This window comes from Anolis carolinensis, chromosome 1, assembly GCF_035594765.1.
Source record: "Anolis carolinensis isolate JA03-04 chromosome 1, rAnoCar3.1.pri, whole genome shotgun sequence".
Classification (NCBI taxonomy): Eukaryota; Metazoa; Chordata; class Lepidosauria; order Squamata; family Dactyloidae; genus Anolis; species Anolis carolinensis.
Genome location: NC_085841.1, coordinates 70685510 through 70709934, shown reverse-complemented (window position 1 = coordinate 70709934; position 24425 = coordinate 70685510). Strand labels below are relative to the sequence as shown.

Here is a 24425-nt window from a genome sequence, read left to right as displayed (position 1 = left end):
ATGATATGTTGTTCTTATATTTTATTATGTTGTATTGCTCTGGGCATGGCCCCATGTTAGCCGCCCCGAGTCCCCATTGGGGAGATGGTGGCGGGGTATAAATAAAGTTTTATTATTATTATTATTATTATTATACATGTGTAGTCCATCAACAGGATTTTAGCCAGAAGCAAAAATTAGTGCTATGAGAATGAGCTTCAGACATTTCTTCCTTCCTTCTCCTCCTTTGTAAAGTCTGCAGAATCAAAAGCATCTCCTTCCATGTTCTACTCACTGGGACTTAATGTTCCATCTTTACCACAGCAGTCTTTTAAGTAATTTAAAATATTACTCATTCAAACAAGCCAAGCTCAAACCACGGTTTCAAGTTATTGTTTGTTAAGGTGAATCAAATTGCCATTAAAACTTACTGTAGTTCATAATTTGGATGAAACAGAAAATTGCAGCTAGTTGTAAGTACAAAGTGATATTCTAAACTTCTCCCCGGGGCTGATGTAGTCAGATGAAAAAAAGAGGACAAGGTGTTTCATCCGCAATGTATTTCATCACATATTAGTCGCCATTGGTTTTTTGGTTCCAAAATTGGGAGTTTTGCTTTCCTCATAAAATAATCAGTCTTGATTCATTGCCCCAATGTACTTCTGGCAGATGACCAGTGTAGCTACTGGAGGATGACAGTTTCCCTGCTGTAAACAGTCTTCTAAGCTTCCTGCTCCATATGCCTTGCTGTACGACATAACAGCTTCACCTGCCCGCCTGCCTCTTTCAGCAAGGGCGCTTCACTCGCGTGCCTGTCCATCCCCGTTCAAGTACAGCACTTCATTCACTTACTCCCTCACTCATTATCTTGTCTACCCACCTGCTTTTCTGGCATGATGCTTCATTCATTCACTCACTCGCTTGCCTGCCCACTCACCTTTCAGGCACCCAGTGCTTTTGGACTCAGCTGTGAGAAGTGCCATGCCTGAAAGACATGGATGAGTGAAGCATCTTGCTTGAAAGGTGGGAAGGTGGGCACATGGGTGAAGCTATTGTTTATATAGTGCAGCAAGACATGTGGAGAGGGAAATCTTACGAAACCGATTAGAGTGGGGAGGCTGCCTTTTTTGTACATAAAACAGGCACAATTGTTTTCATTGTGTAGTACTCATCCCGCCCCCCCCCTTTTTTTTTTTTTTACTGAAAAGGGGTGGGGGTAAAAAGTGTGACTGTTAAGCTATGTGAAGACAATATGCTTCCATAAGAAATTTCTTTGAAAAATGAATTTCAATCTTCTTTTGTGCTTGCTTTGCATTTTGATTCTGATATTTTAAAATATTGCTTCAGTACTAGGGTTTTTTTTTGACAATTTTGGAGAGAAATTTATCTTTGGATTCTTGTAAAAATTATAATGAAGAATTTCTTGCAACTTTTATTGTTTTAGCAATTTTTGCTGGTTTTCTGACTGTCTGCTGTTGATTACTATTTTTTGTATTAAGGTATAAATTGCTACACAGTGCCTAGGATGAAGGGAGTTATACAAATGGCATAAGTACGGTGGGTCTGGTAAAAGTAAAATTTGCTTATAAGTAATTTAAAAGCTGGACTTTGCTAGAAATGCATGTCCAACATCATGATAGATATCTACATGTATAAAATAGCAAGAGGGGGAAGAGAAGAATATCTTATATAACCTTGAAAGTAAGTTACATTTTTGCTATCAAGTGGATTTCCCATAAATACATTATTAGATCTTCTTTACATTTGTAGATTATCACACTATAGAATCTTCCAATTTCATTTTAGGTTGCCAGAGTGAATCAGAAATGATAAAAATAATCTAATAAAAATAATGATTATGTCCTTTCATACCCTTCTTCAAATCCATTTGGCTAATAGACCTTGATTGTACCAATTCTTAGCAGACTCAATACTGTGTTCCTGGCAGTTTGGATCTCTGTATTAAAAACTGTTAACCTCCACTAATGGCACAGACATGAAAGATTTGTCTAATGTGTGTTATACACACTGGGAATAATATCTATGTCTTTAATTGAGAGGAGGGAAGAGGAGAGTAAAGGAGTAAGATGCATTAAAGGTGGTCTTAAAATGTAAGCTTGTGTACTGAGATAATGTGGCAAAGAATTTGGTATCAACCTTTTAAAAAACGGATTTGTTTTTTAGTCATCAGGATTTGTGTCTTATGATTGAATTTTACTTTGATAAACATAGAAATGTAGAACTGAGTCATCAAAGTCATCAAGATAAATCCTTCAGAGGGAAAAGGTAAAAGATAATGGGCATGAGACATACCAGGACAGCATAAGATGAAAGAGATATGGACTTTGATCTAACTATGTCTCAATGATGGATTTTAAAGCATCTTTGATCATCTTTCGTATGACCAAAAGCAGAGAGTGTTTCAGGGATATTCTGTATAGAATATTTCACATACCCTGTTTCCTCTACCACACAAGACCTATTATGGTGGAGAAATATATGGCTTTCCAGATGTTTTTGGACTCCAACTTCTATCACCCCCAATCATCATAGCCAAAATGAGTGATGATGGGAAAAGCAGTCCAACATCTGGATGACGTTTTTCATCCTGTCATATAAAAATGAGCTAATTGTTCCAAAGATGCTTGTTTATAAAGCCATTGTCCTCCCAAATTTGTTATATGCTGCAAAACCACCATCAGCTCTGCTGGACTGGCCACGTTGTCCAAATGCCCGATCACCATTTTCCAAAGTAGTTACTGTACTCTCAATTCAAGAATGGAAAATGTAATGTTGGTGGACAGGAAAGAGATTTAAAGATGGGCTTAAAGCTAACCTTAAAAACAGTGGCATAGACATTGAGAACTGAGAAGTTCTGGCCCTTGAGCATTCTATGTTGATGAGAATGTACTATAACTATAACTTTATTTTTTTTTTATAACTGCCTCCATCTCCCTGAGGGGACTCAAGGCAGCTTACATGGGGAACCAAGCCCAACAAGTACACAAAATATAAAATAAAATAAAATACATAACAACAAAAATTAAAAACAATAAATTAAAAAATTAAAACAACTAGAGCTGACAAAATCTTGTGGTATTTTCTCTATTCTTACTCATCTCCTGCCTTGTCTTCACCTCTATTGCAATATTCTTCCTTGATTCTGTTCTACCCAGTCTGTCATTTCATTACAGTAACAGCAGCAACAAAGCAGCATGGACACAAAAGCTACTTGGTATCATTTCTGCAGATGTCGGAAACACTTAGTATTACTATATACTATTCTAGCAGAATAGATTTATACATAGAAAAGGTGAACAGATTATTTACTAGGCATTTCTACTAATATGTCTAAAATTGTGTCTACTAGCTAAGTAGCTATGCCTGATTATAAAAGACTGCCATCTAAGCAAAGATGACCTGTACCTGCTATGTGGACATACCTGTCGCAGATCAATAAAAAGGTACAGATTAGACTGTTGAGTTAGCAAGTATAGAGTGGTCCCTTGGTATCTGCAAGTTTGATTTCAGGACCTCCCATGCATACCAAAATCTGTGGATGCTCAAGTTTCATTGTACATAATTGTGTAGAAAAATGGCAGCCCTTATATAAATTGCGAAAAACTCAAATGAGTTCCAAGGGGCCTGAAGATTTTTGAAATGATGGAAGGGTACAACAGGGCATGTCTTCACATTAGCATAATGCTCAGCACACAGAAAAATCAAGGTTTGCTTTTTGGACGACCCCCCCCCCCCCCAAATATTTTTGAGATGTGGTTGGTTGAATCTGCAGATGTAGAACCCATGTTTGAACAAGTTTGTTACTTGTGAGCTTTCTGCCATCTTCTGATAATAACAAGAACTGCAAGCTTAAAGTCATCCGAGATAATTGATTATATAATAATACAGCAGTCTTCTGAACCACAGTGAGACACAGCAATGGCATACACCCTGAGGGCTCGTCCCAAATAGAACAGACCACTGAGTCATGTGTTGATTGGTGAATCAACAGACAGGTTAACTCCATTGATGCAATGAGTCTACTCCAGTTGGATTTAAGATAGGGATTTTGTCTTATTTCCTCGATATTTAGGGTATCTACAAGGAAAGAGCATGGATAGTAAAGTAGTTGTGAAGTAGATGTGTGCTGGCTCTGTGAATCCTGTCCTTTGTCTCACCAGGCCCAGTGGGCACCAGCTACCCTGACCATATCCATCAGGTGTAGGGAATGTATAGCTCATGGGTTGCATAGGGCCCACCAGGTTCCAGAATAAGCCCCTTAAATTCTCCTAACACCTAGACCCCAATCTGTCACCCCCTAAATTGTTGAAAATATGTCAAAGCCACTGCAAATGTGTTATGTTGCCTCAGTTGCCCCCCCACATCCCTTACATATCCCTTTTCAAAAAGCAAAGAAATACCAGAAACCAGCAAAAAATGAAAGCAGAAGTATTGAGACATCATTTCCAATTGTGAAAAATGGCTCCTGTTTCCTCCTCTGATGATAGCTGCCCCAGCACATATTTTTAGGCACAACTAATAAAGATTTATACAATCAGAAGATAAATGAGAAATTGTGATGTCACTATCTTTTCAGAACATTTGTGATGTGCGTACAAAGATAACGTTAAAAAAGTTGAAGCATTTGGTGTTGGAAATGCTAATGTTTCATTAAGCACTAGATAGAATATGCAGATTTCATCTACAGCAAAAAATTATCCAATTCCTAATTAAAAGCAAAAAAAAGGAAATAGCTTCCAAACTATTCCCAGAAGAATTTTTTAAAATATTAAATACAATTGACAGATTTACTAAATGCGAAGGACTTTTTAGAACTTTTAAAAAATGCATTGAATACAGCAATCATTTCAGAGGAGTAAGAGAATCCAATACACTTCTTTTAGTATCACAGTGCCTCCAAGTGGCACAATATCAGAAATACAGTTTTTTTGTGTGTCTGGAGCAACTTGAGAAACTGCAAGTCGCTTTTGGTGTGAGAGAATAAGTCGTCTGCAAGGACGTTGCCCAGGGGACGGCGAGATGTTTGATGTTTTACCATCCTGTGAGAGGCTTCTCTCATGTCCCTGCATGGGGAGCTGGAGCTGACAGATGGGAGCTCACCCTGCTCCCTGTATTCAAACCGCCAACCTTTTGGTCAGCAGTCCTGCTGGCACCAGGGTTTAACTCATTGCACCACTGGGGGTTCCATCAGAAATACATGAAATCAAAGGAGTATTCTAAATTACTGAATGAAGAAAGTTCAGTGATCAAATGTAAATATGTTTTTGTGTGCAGAGATAAATGTAACAGCTTTATTTATCCCAATCCCCAAATTTATGAAAGTGAGGAAGTGCAAAGATAATGACCATAAACTCTTAAACCATCAAAGACAAACAAGTGATACTAAAATATTATATATTGTCTGGTTCAGCAAACAAAGACTGAATAAGCAAATATGTTTCTATTTATGACGCTGATGCATAGTCAGATGTGCATCTCTAAAATGTTTGCTTGCATCAAAATTACAGTGACCACATAGTGAATGTGCAAAAGTGGATACAATTCTATATATTTCCAGAAACGATAACTCTAGATTTGCTATGATCACATAATCCAGGAATAGGTTATATGCATGAAATCCTTGACAAGATGTTTGGAAATGCTTGCATAAAAGCTGAAGCCAAAACTATTTAGGAAAACTTGCAGGAATCAAACCTATCTTTTCTGTCATCCAGTGGCAATTGATATTACTCAACATTAATCCAACCTAATCAATAACAACACTGTTCCCTGCTACATCAAAACCTTTATCTCTCATATGTGGCTTATAGCAGGATTCAGCACACATAGGCTGATAGTCTGCTAAGGAATATATGCATGTACATTTCTTTATGTGTACACGTGGTGGCATGCCTGAGCCTTTGGGAAAAACTATAGTGTCTAGCTTTACTCGGGGCTATCTGTATACAGTAGAGTCTCACTTATCCAACACTCGCTTATCCAACATTCTGGATTATCCAACACATCTTTGTAGTCAATGTTTTCAATACATCGTGATATTTTGGTGCTAAATTCGTAAATACAGTAATTACTACATAGCATTACTGCGTATTGAACTACTTTTTCTGTCAAATTTGTTTTATAACATGATGTTTTGGTGCTTAATTTGTAAAATCATAACCTAATTTGATGTGTAATAGGCTTTTCCTTAATCCCTCCTTATTATCCAACATATTCATTTATCCAATGTTCTGCCGGTCTGTTTATGTTGGATAAGTGAGATATCTTAGAACAATACATAATGAAAGGAGATTTTGCTGGTTGCAGTCATCTCTCTGGAGTCTTCTGCCTCTGATGCAAAGCTATGGTTTACAAGCTGGTGCTCATAAGCTGTCTCAATCTTCTTCCTTGTGAAGCTTAAACTGGTTAAAGCTTCTGTTGTCTCTGGGACTGATGGTATATGAATACTGGCTGAATGCAGATGCTAAGGATGCCTGTTTTAGATTGCTTGGACCTAGGATTACCAGACAATGCCCAAGCCTCTGGTCACTGTAGCTCTGCTGCAGAAAAAAGGAGTCTGGCAAGAGAGCTCTGTACAGGCAAATGGAATAGACCAACTAAGACTGGCCTCTAGGGGTGTTTTATGCTTCACCCAAAAACGAATACAAAGGGAGGTATCTACACTATTGGGAAAACCTATAAACAGGGGGAACTAAAGCAAAGGAGAGGAAAAGGCAGAGACAAGACTTCACAGTACATACAACTGGCCCTCTATATCCATGGCTTCTGTATCCATGGATTCAATCATCCATGGTTTGTTTTTTTTTAAATCCCCCCAAAGGAAACCTTGATATTACTGTTTTATATAAGGGACATCATTTTATTACACTGTTGTATATAATGTGATTTTTAACATCTACAGATGTTGGTATTCAGAGAGAATACTGTAACCAAACCTTAATGGATTCCTAGGATCCACCATATGTCCTTTCTCCCTCCTCTGCACCCAATGTCCCCTTGGCATATTGAAATCCCCCTGAAGCTGTCTAAGCCATAACCTGCTTTGTGAGGCGTAGGGAGCATCACAGAATCATAGAATAATAGTGTTTGAAGAGACCACATGGACGATCTAGTCCAACCCCCTGCCATGCAGGAAAAGCACAATCAAAGTATCCCTGACAAATGGCTATCCAGCCTTTGTTTAAAAGTTTCCAAGGAAGGAGCTTCCACTACACCCCGAGGCAGAGAGTTCCACTGTTGGACAGCTCATACAGTCAGGAAGTTCTTCCTAATGTGTTCAAGTGGAATCTCCTTTCCTGTAATTTGTAATTTGAAGCATTTAGCTGGGGGTGGCAATGGCCAACAGGGAGCTCTGGCATGGGCTGGTCCATGAGGTCACGAAGAGTTGGAAGCAACTGAACAAATGAACAACAAAAGCTATATCCTTGTAGCTGGATGCAAAATTATGACATCAATGCTGAGATATTTCAGGCTTCTCCAAAGATCTCATTGCTGCTATAATTATGCTGCATTTGGTTACAGGAACATAGCCAGATGCTGCTTCTTTCCTTTCCATTCCCTGTGAACCTTTCTTTTCAGGCAGGCTTTTAACAAAGAATGATTTTAAGCCCGAGCCAAGTGGAGTAGGTTGTTTTAAGTATGTAAAATGAGGTTTTGATGGTTTAGTATTAATACTGACAATGTTTAATCCTATTTTAGTATTTGCATGTTTTAAATTGTATATTCTCTGGTTTTAGTGTCAACTGCTCTGGGTCTCTTTTTACAGAGATAAAACAGGATAGAAATGAATTCTCTCTATGCACACATACACATATGCACATGGAGAATACAATGACTATGTGAGGGCTTCAGATTCTGTCGATAAATTAGGGTTGGCTCAGCTTAGTGTACAGGATTGTTTATCTGCTTCTGTGTTACTATGTCACACATCTTGTGACCTCAGGCAAGAGATTAATTAGTGACCATGAAGAATCTGTCTCTAATATTTAACTCCCATGCCCCCAATCCTACAGAAAAGCAACACATAATCTAAAAAGGGACATCTGTATGCACCTGAACAACAAGTTTTGATCAGTCACAATAGACACAGGAAATCAGATCATTCATTCATCTTTCTTGGGAAGGAGAACCTGTGATTCTACAGATGTTGCTGAACTCCCACCAGCCTTAGAAAATTGGCCAAGGGTAGGGACTAATAACAGCATTCATGGGTATGGACTATCCAGACTGGTAGTAGCTTTGCAGATCTTCTTCCTTTCCAGTTACACCTGGTGACGGTGCTACTATTTGTAAAGAAGGAAAGTGCTTATATGCTTAAAAACTGGTATCCTAATTTCAGTTCCAGAAAATATCCAGTGGCTTTTCCAGGAAGGTTAGATGAGAATTAATACCACCTATCAAAATTCTCTTTTCCACAATGATTTTGTATAGAAAACAGCATTTTCTAGCCAACTATTTTCTAGTAAAGTGCACAAGTTTATTGGCAAATGCTTTAGCAAAAAGGGTCATGAAATGCACCTCACCCAAAAAATGGATGAGGGGAAAGGAAAGGGAAAAAAGTAAAATGAAAAATGCAGAAAAAAATTCATTTCTTACATGAGAGATTGAAATACTATTTAGGTCCCATGACTCCTGTCAAAGTGCTTCACATAGTTTATATGGCAGCACTGGTGCTAATATTTCAAATAGCTCTGGTCTGTTATGTTAATTTTCTCAAATGACTTTAATAAGGTACCACTCTTAGACATAATGCATTATTAAAATGGAAGCTTCCCGATGCAGACATTTTTAAAAGTGTCAGTGCAAGTGTCAGTGGCAATGCGAACTACCCACAGATGCTGGCTTGCTCTTCACAATCTTATTTTTGCCAATGAATGACCAGAATCTCTACACCACATTATACCCAGTTGCTCAGGATCTGACTTCTGGGGGACCAAATTTATAACTGAGATTGGCATTCTATTGCTTAATTATAAGTCTGATATATTCACTTTTTAATCACCAAATCCTTCACCAACTGTGTACTACCAAAATCCCCCAAACATCTTTTCTTAGCAGTACTCATTTGAAAATTGCTGTTGACTGGTCAGTGAGAATTGGAGTAGGAGGGAAGCAAGAGATGAGTGTCCAACTACCATATTTTCTTGTAGTTGGATGCAGAGCAATGGCATCATTTGTAGGAAGCTCTGGTGGACTCTTGGAAGTCCCTGCATATTACCTGTTACTATGTGTCCAGCTAAAGTGATGGATTCAGATCTGCCGTTCCTCTAATTCTCCACCAATAAGAAAATGAATGAGTTTGTAAGGCTGCAGCTTAAACATTCAGACAAGGTGGGGTTGAACAGGAGACTGTGGTAACTGTATCTTGTGGTTATGTCTTCTAGTGTACAATCAAAGCTATGAAATATAAGAGAGTGCCTCATATTCCTACCCCTAAAATTGCTACCCAGGAAAGAAGGCAAATGGGATAAAAATGCCTGTAGTTTGCATTCTTTCCCTTGCTACATTTATCATAGTAGTTTTGATGGCTGCAGCACTCTACGTCTTCATTCTTGCCTGAAATTACAAATATGTTTCTATTCATAGCACGGAGGCTGAGCCAGATGTGCATTTGCAACGGTGAATGTGCAGAAAGGACACAACTTTACCGATCTCTAGAGTCTAAAACTTAGGAAACTCTATGTGTTATGTTCACCTAATTCAGGATCTTCAACCCTGGAGTATCATGCATTCATCGAAAGGCTTTTTTGCCCTGTGCAGCCACCCACATTCACCTCCAGTTTGAGAGTGGCAATGACTGTTTACACATTTGATTATATTTCTCCAAATATTTCTTGAGCTAATTGAGAGCTAATTTTTCAATGGGATGCCATTGAGATGCTATGGATATGGAGCTGAATACCTTCTGAGTGGTGACTCCTTGAGCTTCGAAGAGAGTGAGACATTCGCCTTCATGGTATTCTTCTTTACATTCACGGCAGAACACAAACTGGAGAAAGAAAGCCAGAAGAAATAAAACGTATCAGGAATAAAGCCATAACTGCAGTCATAGAGGGCTCTATACCAGCTGATCCATTGCTTTTCTCACCCCATTACATTCTCATAATCGCTTCTAACCATGCATTTTATTACCTAGCCTTCTCATTAGCACAATCCCATTTTTGTAGAATTTTCTGCAATGAAATAAGATGACTTTATTACAAAGGAGGATCCCTTCGTTTCCTTCTGTTCATAGATTCACAGAAAACCTTTGCAAATGATTATGACTGAAGTAAATAATAGCCTTTTTGAAAGGTGGTTAAGACAGAACTGTTACTAAGGACCTCTTCACATGGCCCAAAGGGGCTGTGCCATTTCTGCTCCCTCCTCCCCACATGCCCTCCCTCTTCCCCTCATCACACAGAGGGCAGGAGAGGGTGCTTTGGCACTCTTTCCCTCACTTCCATCAGGTGGCAGAAAAGGTGGCAACGCACATTGCCTTGCTGCCCTTTCTACCATCCCACAGGCTTTTTAGTCCCAAATTGCAGGTAGCTCCTTTCAGTGCTTCCCCTGACTCTGGGAGGAAAAGTGGGTGGGGCCTGCCATGTGTCATCTGATGGCTCCCGACAGGCCTCGTCAAAAGAGCTCATTTGCTGCACTTAAAGGTGCCAAAATCGGGCTAAAAAGCCCCATGTGAAGAGATCCCTCCTGTTCCCTCATCATCTAACGTCTGGATTGATAACTGGAATGTGTTGGGAGACAGCAACATTGATTTTCTGTACGAAACACTGGCTCAAAGTTCCAGCCTTAGCAAACTCCATAGTATGTGAGCGACTAAAAAAAGGGAGGTGCTTGAAAAGCAGAATGGGCAAGTTTGGAAAAGAAAGGAAGAAGTCAAGAAATGAAAAGCAGATCTTCCTCTGTGTATAAAGCTTTTCATTTAATTACCCAAGTGCTGAGCACTGCATGTGAAATAATAAACATACTAAAGGGGTTCAAAGAGGTTTATGGCAGCTCATCCCAACAATAATTTACAGCGTATTGTAGAAACCACCATTAGATCAACAGAAAGGGAGAAATTAATGGAAACAATCTGCAAACACTCTCAAGACCAGGGTTGTTGTATGTCTTTCGGGCTGTGTGGCCATGTTCCAGGAGCCACACAGCCCAAAAGACATACAACAACCCTGTGATCCCGGCCATGAAAGCCTTTGACAACACAACTCTCAAGACCTTTCAGATCCCACGGACATGACATTCTGAAAGGGACGTGGCTGCTTGAGGGCTAAGCTGACAAATCATTCTTCTCCATTTCATTCCTGGCCAGGATACACTTTATCTCATTTTCATTCATTCTCAATTACATCCTAATCACTACTTTTCAGTAAATTCTCAGTAATTGGGCATGGTTCTGGTTTCTCTGCCTCTTTCCAGACAGTCATGAAACAGGGGACTTATTAGTCTGCCTAGTAAAATAGGCATGTATTGTGTAGCATTTCTCCTATCCTAGTCCTTCTTCTCCAAAGGCCTTTTTAACTTACTGTTTCACGAAAGCTGTGAAAAAAGAGTCATCCACCCCAATGAATCCTAGTGGCAACAAACCCTACAAAAATTAATTTGTTAAAAATACAAGTATAAGGATCAATCCTAGTAAATTTAGCAAATAAGCCATGTTGCGGGTGGGTTGGGGGGTGGAATCTAAAAAATCCATAATGTGGTAAATTGAAGAATTAAGATAGTTATTTCCAAGCTCTGGTCTAGCTATCTGTGTGCCTATCATCTATTTCGCTATTATATATTATCTCTCAGTCTGCCAAGGCAATGCACAATGTAAAAATACATAAACAATATGATATCCTTGTGTTGGAGTACAATGTTCCCTCACTTATCGCTGGGGTTAGGTTCCAGGAACACCCGCAATAAGTGAAAATCCATGAAATAGGGACACAATATTTATTTTAATATTTATACATTATTTTAGTAGTTATACACTATTTTAAGTCTTTATCAACCAATCGTGTGTTGTTACATCGCCTTCTCCTCCTCCCATTGCCGCTTGGGCTCTTTCTCTCTCTCCCTTTGGCTTCTTCTTCCTCCCTTCCTTAGGCTGTTAATTGTAATTTTTTATTATTTATAATAATCTTTTAGAGTTTATTGAAAAACCACAAAACAGTGTATCCACAAAAAGTGAACTGCGAAGTAGTGAGGGAACACTGTATATGTATTTTCTCCCTTATAATGAAGAGATTTGCTTTGACATATGCCAATAATTTCTGAACTATAATTTCTCAATTAATTCCAGCGTTCTAGCTGGCTAGAAGAAAAGTCAACAATCCAAAGTGCCTCTTGGGAATGAGAAAGCTTTGAATGAGAAAGCTTTGAAACAGGACAATGGACTCATTCAATTCCACTCTTTAAATGGCAAGAGTGAAGGCCGAGGAAGGGGACACTGGAATGATGCATTCAATTGTTTCAGTTTTGTTCCCTTCCTTGCCAGAATTTGTATTTTGGCTGCAATTTCCTGGTAGCTTTGGAGGTTCTCTCACCTCAAATGACAGGACAAAGAAAAGAGGAAACGATTTGCTCTTCCCTATTCAGTTAGGAGTTGCTAAGGAAGAGAGACAGGAACATATTTGAAGCTACAGCAAGATAGTACTTGAAAACCATACCACATATCATCTAACATTTCACATATGAACACCAGGACATAAGTGGTCAACATGAGAATGTGGTTAAGATAGAAAAAGTTATTATGGTAACAATGAAGAACAGAAAAAACTAGGGAATGCTTCAGCCATGTCATGGCCAGCTCAGATAATGAGGTCAAAGAGTTGTTTGAAGAGACAGCAGAGGAGATGGAGGTTAGTAGCTCCCAGCAGTTCCCCCTGTTTAGGGCAGCCACTGCTGCAGATAAGCCTTCACTCAGCATAAGTAAACACTACTCAGCAGCCTGGAGCAAGCCCTTCTGAGCAAGCTACAGATGGGTTAACCATACCCACATCTTCAGAGTGTAGGAAAGAGTGGGTAGGTTTCAGGTTTCAGAGATAAGCTGAGAAATTATCAGTAATTAAACAACAGCTGAGATCCTAAGGTAAAAGGCCCTCAATGTTGTTAAACTTTGCAGAGAACAACATTGTTACCTGATTTGCATCCAACACATGTTTGCTCATCTCTTGGAACTTGACTCTGGTGCTTCTTGGTTTGCTACTCAAGGATTTCTGGTTTCATATTTTGGTAATCTGATACCTGGCTCTGGTATTGTTATTTGTTTGAACTGAGTGTTTCTGACTCTGGACTGGACTTTGGACTATTCTGCTGCTTTTTAAGGACTCTAGTAATTGATGTTTCTAAGTCTGGACTGTTGACTATGACTATTTCAGTGAGTTTGTTTGGCCTTTCCTTCCAAACAGTGGTTCTATGATAAGCAGTTTGCTTTTACCAGGTTTATAGAGATGGGCAAGAGTATATCCTCTCCTTTCTACCTTGCTGGATTAATTGAAGTAAACTACTTTTGCATTTTGAACTCAGTTTGTAGCAAGTAAAGTAAACTGAGAACAAAACCGAAAGGAGTGAGAAACTGGGATATTTTAAAAACATCTGAAAATGATGATTAATTGGGACCATTGCCTGCCAAACTGGGACACTGGGAAGTTAGGAGAGTGAAATCTGTTGCTGGTATCAAACCAGAAGTACAGCTAATGACAAAGGGAAGTAAATTTCAGGCAAGATTTCTGCAAGTAGATTTGGGCCCCAGTGAAATTTTTTAGGGGTATGGATGCTCCTAGCTAGGATTACAATGGTGGCAATAACAGCTGATCAGTTTGTCCTTCATCCAATGTGATTTCACAAGACAAGCTTTCATTCTTTCCTCCTTTAGCTTGCTGGGTGTTCCTTAAGCATCTACACTGAGTCTCAGTGGTTTTCCTTGTAGCCACCCTTGTGTCGTTGTCTTTTGCAATTCCCTTGATTCAATCCAAACATCTTCTGAACCAGCAAGTAGAAGGACAGCCTGCACCATATAACTCGGAAATAAAACCAGCCTGAAAGAGGCATATATCTCTGTCCTGTTTTGTTTATGGTGGTATTTTAATGTCCATATTTCTTATTCCTTATTTTTATTTCTTATGCAGTGAAGCCACTCTGAGTACCTTAGGGGCAGAAGAGCAGGAATAAATGAATTACTTAACAGAGACTGGATAAATTCACAGGTTCATGTGTTTGAAGTGCTGATAGTGATTACCATGCCGTTGTCTAGTCTTTTGATGTTTTATAAGCTGCCTTTACTTATGGAAGCCTTTTGAGGTACATAGGCAATAGCTGTCAATGGAGGCCTGGCATGATATATCACCATCTAAATGCAGAACCTATGATGACTCACAAAATTCATGCAAATCCACTGTGGACTGGAACACCATTTTATGTTGGGTGTTCTGTGCATGCTTGGGCGGTTTGTTAACTATAATTGACTCCAGAGGAGCAGCTACTTCATGCGCAGCAGTAAAAAGACAAAATATTGTGGAGCATGTTATTAATGAGTTAGTTCCTAAGGTACTAGATTTTACTTGTCTCTTAGCAATAATAAAAGACAGGATGGGGAAAATGGAAAGACTCAACATAGTTAATCCAGGAGGAACCAGCCCTTGCCGAGTCTCTTTTTGTTCAGCTTATAACCAATCAAAACAGTACTTGAAAGCATTTTCTTGGCTCATTACTTTGATCGTGTACCCGCTTCTTTTGCCTTCCAGCTCGAGCAGTTTCCCATTTTCTGCAACAGCGAACACAAACCCCTTTGTTTTCCTGGTCCCTTATAGCTCTTTCTTCCAACTTGTCAAGCATCTCCAATAAGGTATTGCATTGCCAATGCCTTCTTCAAGTCTTCCAAGGATGTTGGCCTTCATTGTCCTTTTCATTATTTTCCAAAGTGGCTTCTTCACTGTTTCTTTAATGTGACATTTGCACATGTACAATATGTTTCCGTCGCTACACAAATGTCTTAATACTATAACTTTTAAGTACCTCTGGCCGTAATATACTCAAAAGCATTTGTATTTATATGTATTTGTTTACAAAGCTTATAAGGTACGCTATAACAAAGGTTAGGGTGGCTAGCAACATAAAACTGTATATATGAAAAATGAACAAAATAATCTGAAGGAGCAATAAAATGTGATGCTGCAGAGCACTCAAATATATACAGGTTGAGAATTCCTTATTGGAAATGCTTGGTAGCAGATGTCTTCCATATTTAAGTCCCCCGCATTTTTGAATACTTGTATAGACAAGTAAGGTGTCTTGGCAATAGGATCCAAGTCCAAATGCAAAATTCACTGATGTTTTATATGTACAGTTAGCCACTTATCCAACCTTCCCTTATCCAACGTACTGTATTATCCAATGCAGTCTGGCTTTTAGTAGTCAATGTTTTTGTAGTCTTTTCAATACATTGCAATGTTTTGGTGCTAAATTCGTAAATACAATAATTACTACATAACGTTATCATGTATTGAACTGCTTTTTCTGTCAATTTGTTGTAAAACATGATGTTTTGGTACTTAATTTGTAAAATCATAACATAATTTGACATTTAATAGGCCTTTCCTTAATTTCTCCTTATTATCCAACATTTTTGCTTATTCAATGTTCTGCCAGCCCGTTTATGTTGGATAAGCGAGACTCTACTGTATTGTGTACACAGCCTTAATATAATGTTATACTCAATATTTTAATCTTTTGTGCATGAAACAAAATGTATCTATATTAAACTATCATAAATTACAGTTGTCACTGTCTGATCCAGATGGTGGACAATTCTGGACAATTTTGGATTTCCATTTACAGTAAATGAGCTACATGTCACCCCCTAGTAGAGAGATATGGCAGTATTAACACATTGTAATACAAAGATGTTTCGGACCTGCAACAATATATGTTTAAATTGTTAAATTTGGCCCCAGCAATCTTTGTAGAGGGGCATATTTTTAAAGGATGCAGTGGATGCTACATATGTATTTGGGGCTCCATTAAGGATGGGTAAAAATTGGTTCGGTTCCCATGTTAATGATTCTTTACCCAGTTTGTGACTCTCCTTGAACGATATGAATTTTGCAGCCAGAAGGTGGTACATTCATATACCGGTGAAATAGTATGCAAAATGAGCATTTGCATAATGTGCCACAATTTTAAAACAGACACCATTTATTTTGAGGGAAACTCAGAAAAATCAAATTTAACCCAGGATTTTATGTTCTAACCATCACCAGAATTGCATTTTGACAGAGACTCAGGACTTCATCACACGAGGTCTTGGCTCCATTCTAGGATGCTTTCTAGATGGAGGCAAAATGGAATCCACTGGAGGCCATCAGATGATGCAGGGCTACTTCTGACAGGGATCCATCCTGGCTCCTTCCTGGTAGCATCCTGGGACAGAGCCCTGAGATCACTAGCGGCTTCCCGTGTTCTCATTTGGTAAGCCAGGGCGAGTGCAGGGGGAAGCTGGGTGGCAGTGTTTCTCCCCGTGGGATGGGGAAACCAGCCATGCCGGCGACGCGGGGTGTGGGGCAACAGTTTCCCCCACTACCCACTGGATTTGCCATGCTGCCTGGCAAAGCCTCTTGGTGTCGCCCTCTTTTTCAACCTCAATGCGATGAGCTCCTCAATGTGTTCAAAATCTTTCACGTGCCATCTTTCCAAAATGAAAATCAGCCACAGGAGACTAATTTAGATGGAGTCAGATTTATCATCTCCCATAGTTAGAGCTGTAGTCCAAAAAGTAATTTTCTCCAAGCTCTGGATTTTAAATGAAGAAGGGGAGGGGAAGAAAAGAGAAGTAGTAATATCCAATAAAAGAGGTGTAGAGAAGAGACAGTTGCTATGCAAAAGCTTGTTAGCCTAAGCTTTGGAGACACTTTTAAAAAATCCCTGCAGACTATTTTGAAGTTGTACTTTCCTGAAGAAGGCTGTTAAATATTACCTGGCTGTAACACGTGGAGCTAACTGTAAGAATGAAATCACATTTTCCAACACACCAAGACTTTGTCTCTCTTCTACATCCCATCCACCAATGAAGAAAACTAACAAGAAGAAATGTAATGCTGGAGAAGAGTTCCATGGCAGAAAAAAATGCAAATAAATGGGAAAGCAACACTGACCATTCCAACTGAGGCTATCATACTTTGGACATATCATGACATGACAAGATTCACTGGAAAATGGAATAACGTTCAGAAAAGGAGAAGGCATTAGAAAAAAGATGATTGAATACTTTGAGGTTTTCCTTTGTTCTGTCAAGGAAATCATGGCCCTGAGTATGCAAGACTTATGCAGGGCAGCTGATGCTCAGATCCTGAGGTCTTACTTTCACTGGGCCACCAAAAGTCACAGTCAACTTAATAGCAACCAACAATAACATGAATTCTATAATTTCTGTTTCTTTACTTAGCATATTTTAATTGTATTGCTTTATTGTTTGTATATTTTAATTGAAAAAAAATGTAAGATAAAAATACTGAAGAGAAAAAGGAGGAAGAGAAGGAAGAAGATACTTAAAATGAAGTTTGACTCTAACAATGTCATTAAATACTAATTAACAAGTGACATTTTCCACCTATCACATACAGTAGAGTCTCAATTATCCAAGCTAAACGGGCCGGCCGAAGCTTGGATAAACGAATATCTTGGATAATAAGGAGGGATTAAGGATTTTACAAATTAAGCACCAAAACAATATGTTTTACAACAAATTTGAGAGAAAAAGCAGTTCAATACGCAGTAATGTTATGTTGTAATTACTGTATTTACGAATTTAGCACCAAAATACACGATATATTGAAAACATTGACTACAAAAATGTGTTGGATAATCCAGAAACTTGAATAAGGCTTGGATAAGTGAGACTCTACTGTATTTAATTAGGGAACATACCTAAGAAGAGCCCTGACGTATAATATTATGTGCCTTTTGAGTCCTGTTTCTCCTGTGAAGCAGTCCCGTCTGCAGCCTGCCTCCCCAAAGCTGGTCTTTAGAGGCCATACTGCCTCTGAATCTGAATGTTCCTCATGAATCCAACATGACTAATAAGATGAACGCAAGTGGAGGGGTTCCATGGGACTATTTACACATGACTATAAATCATGCAAATGCTAATTTTAGTCCCTAAGGACTGGAGGTGCTCCATGGAATTGGGGCTTAAAAGGAGGAAGGGGGGAGCTTTGCCATTAACCAGCCTATCTTTCCTTAAACTGATGCTTGTTTCTTCTATAATCCACGCTGTGCTGTAACAGGGGAGTGCTTAATGCATTTGTGTCAGGGAAGGCCTATTTATTCTGACAAACTTATCAACCTCCAGGGTGTTCTTCCACCATGGAACTGATTTTACATCTCATCCATTATCTAATAAGATGTGAAAACTGTTCCCCCTTTCGCCCTGAGATCAGCCTTATTTTCACTGAAAGCAAAGGGATGAGATCATCTGCCATAGGTTTTTTTCCAACATATAAAAAAGAACAAAATGAGCCACAATCAAGGCCAATACACACACACACACACACACACTACAACAGCATGCTTTCAGGAAACCTAATGTCTTCTAGACAGTTAGCCCATACAGTTTGGGAGATTTGGGGAATTGTACTACAAAAAATAACATTCCCAAGCCTCAGCAGGCCTGCACAACCTCTAACCTAGCAAGCTGAAGATATCCCATCAGTTACATAAAGTGCCAAACCTCCTGCTTTTTGCTTCCTGGCAGAAATAGCTAAAAACAAAAAGGTTTGTAAAATGCCTGAGTGATCATGGTCAGTTAGATGCAGTTAGATGGACTGGTGCAGCATAAGGAATTGTACCGCTTTTGAAAATGTAACACAGAAACACAGTACAACATATTTAAAGAAATAAATGGAGACTTGTTTTAAAGGGGAGATGAACTGGTTTTACTGAGAAATACAACACCGCATTTTGAGGCACACATATGTCATGCCCCAAAATGTGACATTGGAATAGAACTTCTGATTTGCCTAAAATAATATTGCACCATACAGTCATTTTACTGTGATTTATGCTGCTACTTCTACTCTCAAATGCATTTTTAAAAATGTTGCACCAAAGGTCCTCAAATCAGCCTAGTGACCTGCAGGTTCCCAACAAACTTGAGTAGCAAATCCATATATCAATATCTGTGTCTATATCTTATGAGATAATCAATTAACAAAAATCTGTTAAGATCTATCAGAAATTCAGGTGAAAAGAGGCAAAAGGAACAGTGAGAGTTGTGGTGCATAGTCCTAACTGCAAATGGAGGACTTTAACTGCTTCCTAAGTAGCAGGCTTAGAAACACCAGAAATAAGGACCACAGGACTTACAAATAAACATCTGCAATAACAACTAGTTTTACAGATTCAAAAGTAGCTGAGCTGGAAAATGTAGACTATATGGGAGGCTGGGTGTTTGCACATAACATTTAGCCATTCTACTTTGGTCAAGATTGCATATTTCTCAAGGTCCTATGTCTTTGCCTTTATGTTACTTGTCAATTTATGGTAACCCCATGACCTTGATAGGCTTGCCTTAGGGAAGGAACATTTGGAGGTGGTTTTGCCAGTCACTTCCTCTGACATATAGCCTAAAGCATCTAGTTTTCATTAGCCTTCCATCCAAATATTTCCCAGTGCTGATCTTGGGAATTATTTGGTGGTAGCCAGTATGATGTAATAGGTCAAACTTTGGACCATCACTTTGGAGACAAAGAATTTAATCCTCACTCAGCCATGGAAAACCACTGCATGAGCTTGGTGAAGCCACACTGCCTGCCCCCCCCCCCCCCACACCAAACCTTACCTGGAAAACACCATGATAGGTTCTCCTTAAGGTAGTGATAAGGTGAAGAAAAACAACAACCAGTCCCTGCAGCCTGGGAAACAATCTGGTCTAGAGGATAGGTTTAAAAGCATTGATCCAGACAGATTCCTTTTTCTCATTCTTTTCTTTTACCAGGGTGGAGCTGAAGCTCAGAGTGCTTTTGTTGTCTTGCTCTTCCAACAGTATCAATGGCACTGTGAGGAGCAGAGGAAAAACCAAGGATGGGATCATACTGTGTCAGAGAACAGAACGTGTTTGCTCTGCTGTTATTTGATGACAATGATGGTGTGTTAACATTAATATGGGGTTTTAAACAATAAGTCCTGTTACTAAATTCTAAGTTTGTGGAAAGGCTAAATGAGGCCACTATCTGAAGGAAACTCTTCTACATATTCACAGAGGCATTATCTTTATTATTACTTTAACTTATTTTTTTAAAAAAATTGGGCTTTTAATACATCTTGCTCTGTCTTTGACTAACCATTTATTCCTGGACATCAGTGTTCCTAAGTAGTCAAAGACTAATAATGGCTAACTTGTGGAAATACAAGGACCAGGTTGTGGTGCAGCTGGTTAATAGCCAGCTGCAATAAATCACTACTGACCAAGAGGTCATGAGTTCGAAGCCAGCCCAGGTCAGGGTAAGATCCTGACCATAAATAGTCCAGCTGTTGTTGACCTATGCAGCCGAAAGACAGTTGCATCTGTCAAGTAGGAATTTAGGTACTGGAGGAGGCGGAGCCACAGACCCATGAGTGGACGCTGAAACCGGAGCTCCCATGTGGGGAAAGGAAAAATAAAGAAATTTAACTATTAGAAATGGACTCGCAGTGAGTAAAGAATATTTTTGGATGTGGGATTTGTCAAGCTACCCATAAAAATCTTCAATGCCGAAAAAGAGCAGATAGGGAAGCCAGGATAAATTACTTTCGATTTTGACTCCGGACAGCGAGGCCTCCTTTAATGGCGATCAAATAAAGCTGAAATTAGCAAAGAGAAGAAAAAGATTTATGAAGCGAGGGGGCAGAAGCCGTCTCATTCAAAGAGAGAGGGGTGAGCAAAAGCAAATTAACTATTATTTACGGCCCCGTCCATCTGATAGAAGCCTGGAAAGGGTACAAGCCAAAGTTGCTGAGAATCAGGCTGACTCCCAAGAAACAAATAAAGACGAAATGGTGACAGCACAGAAAGCTGGGAGGAAGGAGCCAGGAGAAGGAGAATGCCCAAGTACAAATGTAAACAATGAGATATTACAACAGATTAAGGGGCTCCAGGATCTGATTTTAAACAGCACCCAAGAAATTACATCTAAAATATCTGGGCTGGAAAATCAGATAAAAAAATTGCACTCAACATCACAGAAATTGGAAACCCCCCCCCCCCCCCCCCAAGATCTGGATTTGAAGATTACAGCTACTGAAGCACAGGTGGCAGTGAATTCAACAGATATAAAGCAATGCCAGGAAAGCCTTCAAAGGATGGATTTGAGGGTAATAAATTTAATGGACAGAGATAGGAGGATGAATATTTGAATTAGAAATTTTCCAGAGATAAACGGAGAAAACCCTGGGATATTAAAAAGAGAAATGATTAAATGGATAAAAGAAATCTCGCAAACAGACTTTGAGGAATCTTGGTTTGAGAGGATTCACAGGGTGGGATACGAGAAGAATACCCCTTTTCCTCGGGATATTTTGGTCAGATTTGGAAATTTCTACTATAAAGACAAGATTATGAAAGTATTAAGAGGACAGGTATCCCCATTAAAATACCAGGGGACACTAATACAGATTTTTCCAGACCGGTGTCCCGAAACCCTGGCATGGAGAAAATCTATTAAGAGAGTCACAACTATACTACAAAGTCAGAAGATTCCATACAGCTGGGGTTATCCGGTACACCTGAGGTTTCGCTGGAGAAGCAACAACTACAAAATTACATCTTTAGATCAAGGTCTAGCGTTACTTCAGGAATTGAACTTGACAACTGAGGCAACAGAACCAGTACCGATGGAGAAGGAAAAAGAAGAGGAAAGGGGGAAGAAAGATGCAGCAACAGGAGGAGGAGATTAATATGGACTAATATCGACTAAGACTGGACTAATATGGACTAAGACTGGATTAATATGGACTAAGACTGGACTAATATGGACTAAGACTGGAGTAATATGGACTAAGACTGGACATATGGACTAAGACTGGACTAATATGGACTAAGACTGGACATATGGACTAAGACTGGACTAATATGGACTAAGACTGGATAAGACTAAGACTGGATTAATATGAACTAAGATTGGATTAATATGGACTAAAATGGATTAATATGGATCAATAGAGACTAATATGGACTAAGACTGGATTAATATGGACTAAGACTAAGACTGGATTAATATGGACTAAGATTGGATTAATATGGACTAAAATGGATTAATATGGATCAATAGGGACTAATGTGGACTATGACTGGATTACGATAGGACTGTTACTGGATTATTATTGGACTATGACTGGACTAAGACTGGAAAGAAGGAAGGAAGGAAGGAAAAAGACTGCGACAAGGACTGATTAATTCTATGTTGGAGTAAATTCTAGTAGTTAAGGTATTATATAAATAATTACCCTGGGAGATATCGGAATGGGCACACTCGGTGGGAAGAAGGGTCCCCTCCCCCCACCCCACAAAGAGGTTTGGAATAAACCAGGTTCGAGACGAGGGGTCTCTGAACGTAGTGGGGGGGGGGGAAGAAATATATAATTATATTCAAAAAGATCAATGTGGATTTATCCCTGGAAGAAATATGTCAAATTTAGTGGGAAGAGTACTAAATATAATTCATAAAATTAAGGGGAAAAAAATCAAAGGCAGGGATATTGGCCCTAGATATATTCAAAGCATTTGACTGTGTCTCATGGACGGCATTAAAAAAAATATTAGAAAAATTTGGATTAGGAGAGAGATTTAGAGGATTGATTGATAAATTATACTCAACTAATTATGCTGCAATTCAAGTAAACGATGGCCTAACAGAAAAAATAAGATTAACCCGAGGGACAAGACAGGGATGCCCCCTTTCACCTACCCTATTTGCAATAGTTATAGAAATATTAGCAAATATGATAAGAGAGGATACAAATATAAAGGGGATAGGGAGGGAAGGAAGATACAAAATATGTTTATTTGCAGACGATACGCTATTATCCCTTGAAAATCCAATAGAACAGTTAAAAAGAATAGAAACACACTTAACAGAGTTTGGGGAAGTCACAGGCCTTCAAGTTAATTAGAACAAATCAGAAATTTTATTATTTAATTACACTAAAGAAGAGGAAGAGAGAATAAGAGAAGGGGGTTTGTGTAGAATAAAAATAAAGAAGTCAATAAAATACTTAGGAATAAACATATCTAAAGAAATTGGCAATTTAGAAAGAGATAATATAATCAGATTAAGAAAAAATGTTAAAGACACTCTGGCTAAATTTACCAAGCTTAAATTGTCTTGGTTTGGTAGAATTGCATTAATAAAAATGAAAATATTACCCAAAATAAATTTTTTGTTTAGAATGCTACCTATCAAAATTTCAACTGGTGAAATTACAAATTGGCAGAATATGATAAATACCTTTTGTAATGGGAATAAAAGGGCTAGAATCAATAAGGAAAAATGGTATAAAATACAAAAGAATGGAGGTCTGGGAATACCAAACTTAAAACTGTACTATATGGCAAATCAATTAAGGTATATTATTGAAGGGATTATAGGACAAGAGGATTTAGAATGGTTAGAAGAAGAGAGTAAAGATATAGATATGAAATTAGAAAATATTTTCTTCATAGGGAAAACCAGGAATTCGGAGAAGAAATGGTATAATAAAATAGGGAACCCCTTTTTAAAAAATATATTAGAAATTTGGGCCAAGTATGAAGAAAAACTAATACCACCGATCTCCCCATTAACACCGGTGTTAATTACAAAAGATTTCCCAATGAATCTCAAAAGGGAGTTAGAAAGAACATTTAAAGAAAAAGGAATGATGAAATTAAAGGATTGGGAATCAAAAATGAAACATCCAGGGGAGATAAGGAATCAACTATCAGGGAGTATTGGGTGGTATAAAGTTCTACAATTGGAAAGATGGGCAAGGGAAATAAGAAAGAAATATAAGGGAGATAGAGAACTTACAAAATTTGAGAAGTCAAAGGGGGGGAAGGGAAGGAAAAGAAAGAACCAAAGGTATAACAAGTGATATTTACAAATTGCTAATAGATAAAGAGCAGGAGCAGGATCACCTTAAAGAAATGTGGGAGTTAGATTGCAATAAGGAAATACACCCTCAAATTTGGAAAGAAATGTGGAATATGCGTATATTAAAAAACATGTCTATAAGAATAAAAGAGAATTATTATAAAGTGGTTTGGAGATGGTACCTCACACCAATTAGATTAAATCAAATTGATAAGAAATACTCTAAGCAGTGCTGGAGGGGCTGCCAGGAAAATGGTACATATATACATATGTGGTGGTCCTGTAAATATGTTCAAAAATTTTGGGAGAACGTTTTTAAAGAAATAAAGGGAATTACCAAAATAG

General features: G+C 38.6%; 1 protein-coding gene across 3 annotated transcripts in view; it reads right to left on the bottom strand.

Moving 5' to 3' along the window:
* prkn (parkin RBR E3 ubiquitin protein ligase) overlaps positions 1-24425 on the bottom strand; it is a 990653-nt gene that overhangs the window by 8457 nt on the left and 957771 nt on the right. For 2 of the 3 annotated variants that reach the window (XM_062968966.1, XM_062968965.1), the window contains exon 10: positions 9902-9988. The exons of the other annotated variant lie outside the window; for it this stretch is intronic. In XM_062968966.1, the coding sequence (XP_062825036.1) occupies positions 9902-9988 (87 nt within the window). The remainder of the gene's footprint in view (positions 1-9901; positions 9989-24425) is intronic. 3 annotated transcript variants of the gene reach the window in all.